General features: G+C 41.3%; 2 protein-coding genes across 13 annotated transcripts in view; one reads left to right on the top strand and one right to left on the bottom strand.

The window, feature by feature from the left end:
- grid2ipb (glutamate receptor, ionotropic, delta 2 (Grid2) interacting protein, b) overlaps positions 1-6,983 on the top strand; it is a gene marked incomplete at its 5' end in the record, with an annotated part of 62,234 nt that extends 55,251 nt beyond the window's left edge. For all 10 annotated transcript variants that reach the window (XM_079657015.1, XM_079657011.1, XM_079657014.1 and 7 more), the window contains 7 exons: positions 48-244; positions 2,041-2,196; positions 2,279-2,365; positions 2,448-2,577; positions 3,192-3,310; positions 3,969-4,133; positions 5,410-6,983. In XM_079657015.1, the coding sequence (XP_079513141.1) occupies positions 48-244; positions 2,041-2,196; positions 2,279-2,365; positions 2,448-2,577; positions 3,192-3,310; positions 3,969-4,133; positions 5,410-5,481 (926 nt within the window). In that variant the 3' untranslated portion in view covers positions 5,482-6,983. The remainder of the gene's footprint in view (positions 1-47; positions 245-2,040; positions 2,197-2,278; positions 2,366-2,447; positions 2,578-3,191; positions 3,311-3,968; positions 4,134-5,409) is intronic.
- A 1,485-nt stretch (positions 6,984-8,468) lies between these two features.
- The window catches only part of arhgap17a (Rho GTPase activating protein 17a), a 47,755-nt gene continuing 44,139 nt past the window's right edge, over positions 8,469-12,084 (bottom strand). For 2 of the 3 annotated variants that reach the window (XM_079657566.1, XM_079657564.1), the window contains one exon: positions 8,469-10,963. In XM_079657566.1, coding sequence (XP_079513692.1) covers positions 10,839-10,963 — 125 coding nt within the window. In that variant the 3' untranslated portion in view covers positions 8,469-10,838. The remainder of the gene's footprint in view (positions 10,964-12,084) is intronic. The other variant, XM_079657565.1, reaches the window with a different exon arrangement.

Below are 12,084 nucleotides of genomic sequence, written 5' to 3'. Positions count from 1 at the left end.
TTCTCATCTCCTCCTCCTCCTCCTCCTCCTCCTCCTCCTCACTGCAGCCATCCTCATCGCCCACCTGAAGCTCTCCACCTCTGAGCTGCGTGAGGTTCTGATGAACATGACCACGGAGCGTCTGGAGCCCGCTCACATCAAGCAGCTGCTGCTGTACGCCCCCAACGAAGAGGAGGTCAAGCAGTACGAGCAGTTCGAGCAGGACCCCGCCAAACTCAGCGAGCCAGACCAGTTCATCTTCCAGGTACAAATAACTCTAACAATCAAACTAAAGAAAACCATGAGAAAAAATTACTTCAATGTTCAAAAAGCTCTTTATTTTTCACTTTAGTCACATCCGTCACAATTTCCTATATCATTTGATTGCTGATCATTTTCCTTCAGCATCTCAGAAAAGGGTCCTTGTTTTGAGTTTGATTACCTCTTTTTATATTTAATGGACGCTGATAGAGCCTAAGGCCACGTTTACACGGAGACGGAACGGGTTGTTTTCGCTACAGTTCTCTATCGTATGGACTGTTCGTCCACACGAGGCCGTAACGGAACCGCGGAAACGGAACCGCGGAAACTGAGCCGCGGAAACGGAGCCCTCAAACGATAACGGGTCCCAAGGTGGATAGATCTGCGGACGGAACGCTCTGGGGGGCCAAACGGCTCCGTGTGTACGCCCTATACACCATAACCCCGCCTCTCCTGCTCACCCCGCGTCACTGCTGATGTGTTTCGAACAACAACAACAGTGTTCCGAGTGTTTCGAGCCAGGTCCCGGTATCTCGCAGGACAGTGCACCCAGCACGGTTCCCTCGTCCCTTGGAAGAGGCGGAGAGGTGGGTGTTTTTCATCTGCTGGTGGACTACCGGGGAGAACGTCCTGCTCGGGAGCCAGGCTCAGAGTTAGTGGCAGTGAGGGCGGTGCACCTGCCTTTTACAGCAGGAGCACACGCTCGCCTCAGGGAGGGAGAAAAAGAGAACAGATGTTAGTGCAAAATCTACAGCTCCTCTACCACAACAATCAGCAACATGGAGAACTACATGAACTACATGTTGCTAAATCCACTGCGGAGAATAAACAGAAGGGCAACCATGGCATCCATGTTCGGGGGTCTTCTTCGCTGCTTTTGGTGTATTTTGTGGCGGAAGTACAGCCATTTACAGGCCCGGCGTCTCCAGCGGGTCGAGCGGTCTCGTGTGGACCGACATGTTTATTGAGCCGATACCGTGTGGACGGAAGACTTTTTTGATATCAAATTTGGTTCGTTCTCCGTTCTGTTCTCCGTTTCGTCTCCGTGTAAATGGAGCCTAAGGAGCCTTGTAATTAGCTGCTCTTAAATTACTGTTTGCTCAAGGATCTCTTATGTTTGCAGAGATTAACAATGCCTAAATAAACACATTTTAAAGGGGCCCTATTCTGCTCATTTTCAGGTTCATATCAGTATGTAGTGTCTCTACTGGGACATGTCCACATGCTTTAATGTTCAAAAAGCTCTTTGTTTTTCTCACACTCCCTGTGCTGCAGCACCTCTTTTCACCCTCTGTCTGAAACCAGAGCCCAGTCTGCTCTGATTGGTTAGCTGACCGGCTCTGTTGTGATTGGTCAACCTCTTAGAGAAGTCCGCCCCTTAGCCTATCACGTACAATGTGTTGGAGCGCTAGCCAATATGACTTGAACAAAGGAGTCCAATGGAGGCACTTCTGTTAGAATGGAGACTTCTTGAAATGTTGTCAGATTTTCTGTTGCAATTTGTGTGATGTTTTCAACTTTTTTTCTCACAAATTGCCTGTTCAATTACAAGAAAAGATCCTGTGTACCTCAGAAACTTTTTTTTTTTACCTGACAACATTTTTTTTTACTCTTAACATATTTTTATTTTTTATTTTTAAGAAACCAAGAAAGATATTTATATTCATGTCCTTAAGTCATGAACACAGAAGAGAACGTATTTTAGATCAAACTTTTTCGTCTTTTTTCTCAGTTTCTGCATGAAAAACACTCAACTAAAGTTAGAAAAAGAAAGTGAACTAAGCCAAATGTGTTCTTCAGATGCTGACGGTTCCCGAGTATAAAACCCGTCTGCGGAGCCTCCACTTCAAGACCACCCTGCAGGAGAGGACGGAGGAGATGAAGGTTGCGTACGATTACATCTACAAGGCTTCAGTGGAGCTGAAGAGCAGCAAGAAGCTCGCCAAAATCCTGGAGGTAAACACCCAGAGAAAGGAGAGGAAAGTTTAGCTTATTATTTATCTTAAAAGCAATCATTAAGTGTTTCTTCTTTCCACAGTTTGTACTTGCAATGGGGAATTACCTGAACAATGGGCAGCCCAAGAGCCACCGGACGACCAGCTTTAAGATCAACTTCCTCACTGAGGTAGGGGAAAAACTCCTACGCTAAAACCACAATAGACTTCACTTGGAGCTTTTAGCATTCATTCTTTCCTCATTTATTCCAGCTTAGCACAACCAAAACAGTAGATGGGAAATCCACCTTCCTCCACATTCTGGCCAAGTCTCTGTGCCAACACTTCCCCGAGCTGCTCAACTTCTCCAGAGACCTCACAACGGTGCCTCTGGCCGCCAAGGGTACGATGATGTTTCAGCCTCAGGAATATCACTTAGTAGCTGAATGCAGTCATTTTAACACTTTATAAGCATCTAATGCAAGTTGATTCTCGTTATTCCAAGACTTAATTGCCAGTTCCCTGCACCTGTTTTACAATATTTAAACAATGTACAGTTGCTTAAAGAGGACATATAATGCAAATGTTCAAGTTCATATCAGTATGTAGTGTCTCTACTGGGACATGTCTCCATGCTTTAATGTTCAAAAAGCTCTTTATTTGTCTCATACTGCCTGTGCTGCAGCACCTCTTTTCACCCTCTGTCTGAAACCAGAGCCAAGTCTACTCTGATTGGTTAGCTGGCTGGCTCTGTTGTGATTGGTCAACCTCTAAGTGATGTCCCGCCCCTTAGCCTATCACGTACATGTGTTGAAGCGCTAGCCAATAGAAGCGTAAGTGTTACATAGTGATGTCACTGCAGTTTGGTTGTAAACAAAGGAGTCCAATGGAGTTGATTTACACTCACAAAAACCTAAGCAAAGCACTACATGAAAGGGAAAACTTGAAAAAAAGGATAACAGGGCCCCTTTAAACTATTTTTGTAACTAACCTCCATATATGTGAATATGCCTTCAGTGAACCAGAAGGCCATCACTGCAGAGCTGACTGACCTTCACTCCACCATCCTGGACATCAGGAAGGCGTGTCTGAAGATCCCGCCCACCTCCGAGGACCACTTCGCCTCCGTCATGAGCGTACGCCAAAAACTTTAAATATATGATCATCAGACATCTAAGCATTACAAATATATGTTCATGGAAGCTACTGATTACTGACAGTTTACGTAATTAAAGGATCATTTTGATATTTTGGGAAATGTACTTATTTGCCAATAAGATGAAATGTTCAATCCCCCTCTCTCTGTATAGATAACAGTTTAGCTTAGCTTAGCATTAGGACTCGAAACGTGGCTAAATAGCTAGCCTGGCTTTGTCCGGAATCAAGGAAAAGTAACTATTAGCACACTTCATATCTTGTTTGTTTAATTTGTGTGTAATAACAACTTTAGTCTACTACACAAACCCCGTAAAAAATATAATTTGTCATTTAACTGTCACAAATTAATCATACAAGATATAACATGTCTTGTCGTTATGCTAAGCTAGCTGTCTCAAGCTTTATTAAATCTCGAACAAATCAGATGGTAACGCAGGCTGTCTGTTATCATTTATTGGACTGCAGATCTGAGAAGAAATCAGTGTTGTTTCTCAAACTTTAGAAAGGTCATTCAGAGCCGCAAGAGGACATTTGAAAGTTTTACTGGCTGACAATTCCTCATGACAAGTTAGCTGACTTTGATGTGTAATAATGAGTGTCATGAATCTTGAATGTGTGACCTTGTTGTTCCCACAGAGCTTCCTGGAGAACAGCCACCCTGCGATCCAGTCTCTGGAGTCCCTGCAGACCCTAGCCATGGAGGAGTTTTCCAAAGTGGCCTCGTTCTTCGGAGAGGACAGCAAGTCCGCCAACACCGAGTCCTTCTTCGCCATCTTCGCAGAGTTCATCGGCAAGTTTGAGGTAAGCTCACCACAAAAACTCGACTCCTTGCCAAGTATATTTTTCTAGTATCTAGTCAGAATATGTCTCTACACCTGATATAAGAACTAACGTCAGAAATACACTGCAGTGAGATATCAGGTCTTGTTGTTAGACAATGCATCATCTTGTTAAGTCAAAAAATCTTATTTTGAGTCGTATCTCAGATAAAACACATATTTTCTTTACATAATTATTAGAAAATCACCAACTAACATCAGAAACAGAACACTTATGAGCAGTGGTGTAGTGGGGATTATTTTACTGGGTGGACGGGAGGTGGTGGGGAGACACTATGGACGCACTCGTGAACTGTCAACGGGGGGGGGTGGTACACTGTGTGTGACCTCTGTGTCGCCTCTCAGCGCAACTAACATGATGCCGTCACCCCCCACACACACACACACACACACACACACACACACACACACACACACACACACACACACACACACACACACACACACACACACACACACACACACACACACACACACACACACACACACACACACACACACACACACACACACACACACACACACACACACACACACACACACACACGCTTGCAAGTTGCATAAAAGCCTGAGCTACGTTTTTATTATAATTACTGTGAAATCTGCTTATGTTTTCGTCATTATTACTGTACAACAAATACACACTTGCAACTGATAACACATGGTAATGAATTTATATTTATTAGACTATTCAAAAAAAAAATCATGCTTCAAATAAGTGGGGGTACGGCGTACCCCCGCGTCCAACGCCCACTACACCACTGCTTATGAGCATTTGCGGCTTACATTGTAACAGCATCTCCTGATTCTGGTCAAATATAGTTCAAAATGAGGTTTGAATTATTTCAATTGAATCTGTTTTAATATTGTTTACTTGTGTCTTATGTATCTTTACAATATATATATATGTAGTGTTGGTTGCTGCAGCCCATTGTGCTTCCACCTGGAATAAACTACGCTATATAATTAAGCTTTGCTTGCTGTTTTCCTCAGCTGTGTCGATAGAAGCAGATAGAAATAATGTGGCTTATTCCTGCAGGTGAGCCGTTCATATTGTGATAAATGCATAATCAAAACCTCCAGAACAATTAGGGCTCCAGCTGACAGCCGCCTGCAGCTACCGAGTCATTACTCTGCAAAGTGCTGCCGTCTGTGGAATACATCTGCTCCAAGTCTGAGAATAACACGGGGAAAGTGAAATAAATCACATGAGATTTTTCTTTTTTTTTCTTTTGCAGAGAGCTCTCAGTGAGACCAAGACTCCAGAAAACCCCAGAAGCCCCAGACTGTCCTCCCCTCTGGTCTGGTAGAAGAAAAGAAAGAAATAGAGGATTATGGTCAGATGTCGGCTTCATTTTCACTCTGCTCTCCAACAACCAAAGTGCCAAGATCACACACAGAGACACTCACAGCGACGGGAACAGAGAGCGCGTCATCTATAGCAAACGGAATCTAACTGTAGAAAATCACAGATAATGAGCGACCTGTGTGCATGTGTTATTTCGGGTGTGAACAGGAAGTCACCGCACACTAGTCTTTACTCTATTTACTTTTTAAAGCAGGTAGTCAAATAATTAAACCCTCTATTAGCTCCGGTGCATCTCGATATTTAGGTTACTAGCGATGTTTAATACCTGACTATATAAAAGTTTATATTTTCTATCAGAGAGTAAGCGTAGATGTAGACGGATGAAACTAGAAGCAGGTGTAGTTTAGGTAGCGTGTGCAGAGCCAGAGTTCATACAGCGGTGCGTTCACTGCCTCACACACAGCACGAGTTCATTACTAATGGTAAAAATCAATGTTGTATTCCAGCATTATGTATCACCATTACTGATTTAGAGTTACATTACAGTATCATGCTATCATACTGTGAGTTTAAAGGGCATCTATCATAGGAATTGTAATACAATACAAATATATAGGGAGATTAAGTCAAATTCATCCACCCACTGGTTCAGTTAATAATCTCTATGGAAGCAAAACCACGCCCAGACGTTTTTTAATATAAACATCTGAATGCCCTACTTTTTTCAGGTTTTCACATTAATTCTAAAAACTTTTCGTTAAGGGCATTAGTTGGATGAAACAAATGAAATTGTTCAAAACCCCCCCTGGAGGTAACTTTGGGATTTTAGCCTTCTGAGACCATTTACATGCACCAACACTTTGATAACACACTACAGGAAAGAGAAAATACATTAAAGAGCCCCTTTAAAAACGCAGCTACTCATTTACATTGCGACTTTTCTGCTTGCGAAGGACTTCAAGTTGAATGAAATAACTTATATTTATTCCTGAAACATCCTCAGACCACCTTTCACAGAGAGGCGACACTGAACACATCAGCGTGTGGAGAAACCTGGCTCACAAATCCTCTGTTTGGCAAAGCGTGGGTCTCTGGGTTTACATGAGAGGGCTGAGTGCTTCAGGCAGTGCGGGAAACACAGCGTCTGATGAATGAAACGCATGTGGAGGAAAATCTAAACGTCCTCCTGTAAATGGTTCCTTCCTGCTTCCTGGTCGTCATGGTGACTCCTCTACAGTACAGTGTGTTGTATTTATGTCGATGAAATATTGTTGAGATTGTACATTTACAGTTTTTGCTATGCACTGCTCATCATTTCATTTTTTACCGTATGTGTGTCATCGGGACATTCTTGTTATTTATTCTTTATGCACTGCTTTAGTCAGGCTCATACAACGACGTCTTAGGGACATTTGTAGTTTTAAATTAAATGAATGACAGAGCCAGGAGAGGTGAGTAATATCTGAAAGAAATATCCAAAGACTAAAGTTGTAAATACATAAAGTGTATTTTATGTGAAAAAAACATGGATATATTTTGTGAATAAAGAGGTCAATTTAGGTGAAAAAACATGTACATTATTTGAGATTAAACTATTAGGAAAGAGTAATTAATTCATCTTTTATAATTACATTTTTTATATTATTAATCTGTAAATAAAAAGTAATAAATTGGCAAAGAAATCTGAAATACCCCAAAATCAAAGGCTCACATTTTAATTAAAAAAAATCACAATATTCAAGTTTTTTCCTCATGAATGTATTAATAATATTCACTTATTCCAAGAATATATAAATACTTTTTTCAAATTATAATCCTATGCTTTAACTCTAAATATGACTCCCCTCTGGCTCTGTTATTATTTACTTCTGAACCTCTGTGGTCCCAATATGCCGAGCTGACTGATCTTGTAAAATGCGACCCCAGCTGCGGCTGCAGTCTCAGTGTTTGTTGTCCAAATGGATTGCATGTTGGTGCAGTCGATATGTGAAGATGTGCGGCTGGTAGCATCCCCCCCCCCTCCCTGGATATTTAAGTTTAAAATAAATACAGTTCTGTCTACTTTATTGTTTGTCTACAGACTGCCTTTTATTATCCTTTCATTTGATTCCTTGGAAAGTTGCTCTAGTTTCGACTGAGTAGTTTTTGTATACAAATAATATTAACCATATATAGATTTGAAATATGTAGGTATGTTAAAGGGGACCTATCATGCAAAATGCACTTTCTGATGTCCTTTATACATGTGTCCCCGGTGTGTCAGGGAACTCACGCAGCATCAGAAAATAAAACCCTCTCTTTTCCTCCGTACCCAAATCTCTAAAAATGGGGGAACAACGGAGCTGATCCAGATTTGCGTCCGACATGACGTAATATCAGAAATGTGGACCCACGGCCCAATCAGAAAGTTGCTATCAGAAACAATGCCCGACTGTTTTGGACGTAACATGGTCAGTGTTTACATTAGCATCGCTAACACTCAGAGCTAACCTGTACTGGAGAGCATGTGTGTGAAGAAGCAGGAAGTAAAAAGGAACTCACCTTGTGGTATAACCGGCAAGAGAGAAAGCCTTTGAGCTCCATACTGTTTCAGAGATAATCCTTGATAATCCATGATAAGGTGTTTCATCACGGCAGTATTTAGTTTAGACAGTAGCTGCCGGGTCCCGCATGAGCTCCGCCCCCTTTTTTTTTTTTTTTTTTTTTTTTTTTAAAGCTTTATACCCCAAAATCATCACTTTTGAAACAGGAAGTGAAATAGAGGGATATGAGGCATGGCTAGAATGGGTGATATGTTTGGTATTTAGAGCAAAACACTTCATAGACATGTTTTTTATATATTTTTATATAACACCCACAGTAGAATTAACTCCTTAAAAGGTTTTTTGATATTTGTAAAGTTTATGTATATTGTAATATTGTGCTCGACACACAGCCCCCCCCCCCACCACATGAAAAACAAACTCTTGAACCCCTCGATGGGGAGCGTTCATATTACATGTTTTTATTCCATATTTCAGCTCTCCAGATGGCATACATACAAAACAATGGCGCTTTAAAATGCAGCATTGTCACTTTTTAGTTTAATGGCGTTTGTTCGTCTTCAGGATAAGGCAGCAGAGAGAAGAGAGGGGGGGGAGGGGGGGGATTATAACGTTCGAGTTTCTCTGAAAAAAAAAAAACATTTTCCGGGAAGGTGCAGCATCCAAGACGTTCTTCATTGGTACCGTATTGGGTCAGAACATCTGAGGCCGAAGAGCAAAAGCTTACACAGAGATACGTTTTTTTTTCATAAAGCATTTTTTTTTTGACCTGGCGAAATCTGACACCACTTCACGACTGAGAGATCACAGCGCTGCGTGCTCTCAGCTCAGTGGGAAAGACAGGGGGAAAAGACCTCTAAACCGTTCACTCATAAACCACTTGCCTGCGCTCGGGTGCAACATCAGCTGTTTGTGCGTCTTTCTGTTCAGGCTGGAAACACCTTTCACTACATTCACTCACACACAGCCTGCTCAAAACACACACAGGATCGATGGAAAATAAACAGAAAAAGGCAAAAACAAATACTGACTGTTCAGGCTGGGCCGGTGGTTGCTACTTCTCCTTATAAAAACCCAAAGAAATCAACCAAAAAACACATTTAAATAACAATACAAGACTTCTATTGCAGAGGGTCACCTTCCTCACGTCCCTGAAACAAACTGATGCCAAGACAGCTTCTTGGAAAATACTGTAGTACTAGGAGCCGATACAGTAAATATATATGTATATATATATATATATGTTGGTTCTGGGAGGAACCCTTAAGGCATGATTTACATTTAAAGACTGCATTAATTACGTCAAGCCACAGGGAATGTGTGTTGAATCGGTGAATAAATACAGGAGGGAGGGGATGCCATTCAAAAATCAAGTGTTTGAGACGACTGGAAACCCGCAGTCACACTTTACCAGTTTTTGGTTTCTCCGTCACCTGCTGACCTTTTCTTTTAGTTGATATCCCCCTGTGCTGTAGAAATACCTCTTCTTTAATTCATTCATTGATCTAAGGCCTTTTTTCAACTTAAAAAAAACATACACAACCTCACACCAAGGTCCAAAACGAGTCCATGTGTTGGCGTTCCCCCCGCGGTCGGTGCCCACGCTCTTTACTCGTTTTCTGACGTGTTAGCAGTGAGTCAGAAGTCCTTTTTTTGTCCTCTGCTGGGTGATTGTCTGCGGAGTAGAGACAGCCGGGCGTGGGCAGCGGGCGGGGGGGGCTTCAGTGACACAACGCTCCCCACCGGCTGCTACCATGATGGAGGTCACGAGGACTCTGGGTAAATAACGGCAACTCTGGGACACCTGAAGAAGAAGGGGTTTGTTTTGGAGTTTCTTTTCTTTTCTTTTTTATCACTAGATATATCTTAGATTGAACTGAACTGAGCAAAATGTAATTTAAATATTCTGTGACTCCAAATTAAGTATTTAAAAACAGAGAAGAAGAAGAAGGTGGTGGTGGTAGTGTGGCTGGAGGTCTGGTGGAGTGGTCTAATACGATGATATCCCCCATGATAAGGGCTGCACATGTTTTTTAACCTGCTGGTTAGTCTCTTAATTAATTATTTGATCTATAAGATTTCCCCAAAAAGTTGAAATGCCCTCCTAAAAACCTTAGTTTACATATTCTAGTAGCTTGTTTTTTGTTATTTTTAGCTTTAAAAATGATTTATGGATTATTAAATTGTTAAAGTAAATATCTATTGAATGTCTTTCAGATCCAACTACTAACATAAATAGCAGAACATTTTATTTTTAGCCTCTTAAATATGGATTTTCCTTTAACTGTGGGTTCTGGACTGTCAAATAAAGACATTTAGACCTTGGACATTTTTTACTATTTTCAGACTAGACAAGAATAATCTATACGTTGGGAAAATAACCAGCAGACTAATCAAAGATAAAAGATAGTTGCAGCCCTGAGCCCCTAGATTTGCTAAATGAAATATGCTTGTGACAAGGAAATGAAGTTTAGTTCTTCAAATACATTGGATTCCCATTTCAGTTTGGTGAAACTGGTTTTAAAGCCGTTATTTACGAGAGCCGGACCCCCGTCATGGTTTCCAGAAGTGTTGCGTCACATTGAAGTCCTTGGGTTCCAGATATGGGACGAGCAGATTAAATGAGGTGTGTGTGTGTGTGTGTGTGTGTGTGTGTGTGTGTGTGTGTGTGTGTGTGTGTGTGTGTGTGTGTGTGTGTGTGTGTGTGTGTGTGTGTGTGTGTGTGTGTGTGTGTGTGTGTGTGTGTGTGTGTGTGTGTGTGTGTGTGTGTGTGTGTGTGTGTGTGTGTGTGTGTGTGTGTGGTCTCCTCCTCTCTTTACAGGACGGTGCTCTCAGTGTCCAGCTCACAGTCTCTGGTTGGCAGGCAGGGGGGGGGCGGCTGCTCTACAGCGATCTCAGGGACCAACGCTCGACTCAGGCCTCGGAAAGACATCGTCGGGTCTGAGGGGGGGGGGGATAAGTCAATATAAGAAAGTAAATAAAAAAACAATAACATCAAACTTTGTTTTGTTATCCTTGTGAACTTAAAAAAGTTACTCCGAGGACAAAAACATATTTATTTATATTATTTTCCACTGAGTTAAATCTCTTTTCCAAATTCAGTCCCCATTATCAATATTGAATATGTATTTATTTTCTAGATTACATTATTTATATCTAAACAATGCCATTGTTAATTTAAATGAAACACTTTTCTTTTCATTCAGCGACTTCAATTAACTTACTGTAACAGGAAACTAGGAAAATTGGATGAATTTGACCCATAAGACCAACAAAACTAAGTAGCACAAAAGTTTGAACTTCCAAATTGAAAAATAATAACACCCTAACTTGAACCAAAATATATGCTTAATGCGCAAAAAAAGCTCAAAAGTGATGCAGAAGTTGAGCTGCACTGAACAAGACTTTGTGAAAGAAAGGAACACGGAAGCTTTACAATCATTAAAATATATATAGAAAAAGTCAAATAGAAAAAGCTTATTTTAGTAACTGGTTGTGTTAGTAAGTAGTGGTTCATCTGTCTGTGTTGCATGCAGGCATAAGCTGCATCACAGGAACAATGAGCGTAATCACTAAGTGTTGCCTCTCACTGCAGCTGGGTCATACTTTCCAAAGCTTAGAGAGCAGCGGGCAGTCGTACAGTGAGCAGCAGGGGGCGCTGTGGGGCCACACACAGAGAGAAGCAGGGCAACAGCTGTGCAGAGTGGATATTAAATGGGAAATGTAAAGAAACCAGGTTGGAATTCATTAGCTGTTCGATCAGAAGTGCAGAACAAGCTGTGCTCAAGTCCACAGGTCACATTTTAATACTTAGTTTGAGAAAAATGCTCAAGTTTTGAATGTGTTGTGTTAGATAAAAGCTGGTTCTGAATGTGTGCATTATCTTCAGCAAGACAAGAAACATGCATGTTAGAGTCAAACATGCGCGATACACGGACACTGGTTTAAAAAAATATATATAATTGTCACAACACCTCTGATGACAAAAAACAAAAAAGGTTCACAACATAAAAAAATCAGGAGATACATTGTGACAGTTTGTAAATTCAGTTGTGAAACTT

The sequence above is a fragment of the Notothenia rossii genome (genome assembly GCF_949606895.1).
Source record: "Notothenia rossii genome assembly, chromosome: 11".
NCBI lineage: Eukaryota > Metazoa > Chordata > Actinopteri > Perciformes > Nototheniidae > Notothenia > Notothenia rossii.
Note: the sequence above shows the minus strand (reverse complement) of the source record. Positions and strands in the feature narration are given on the sequence as shown.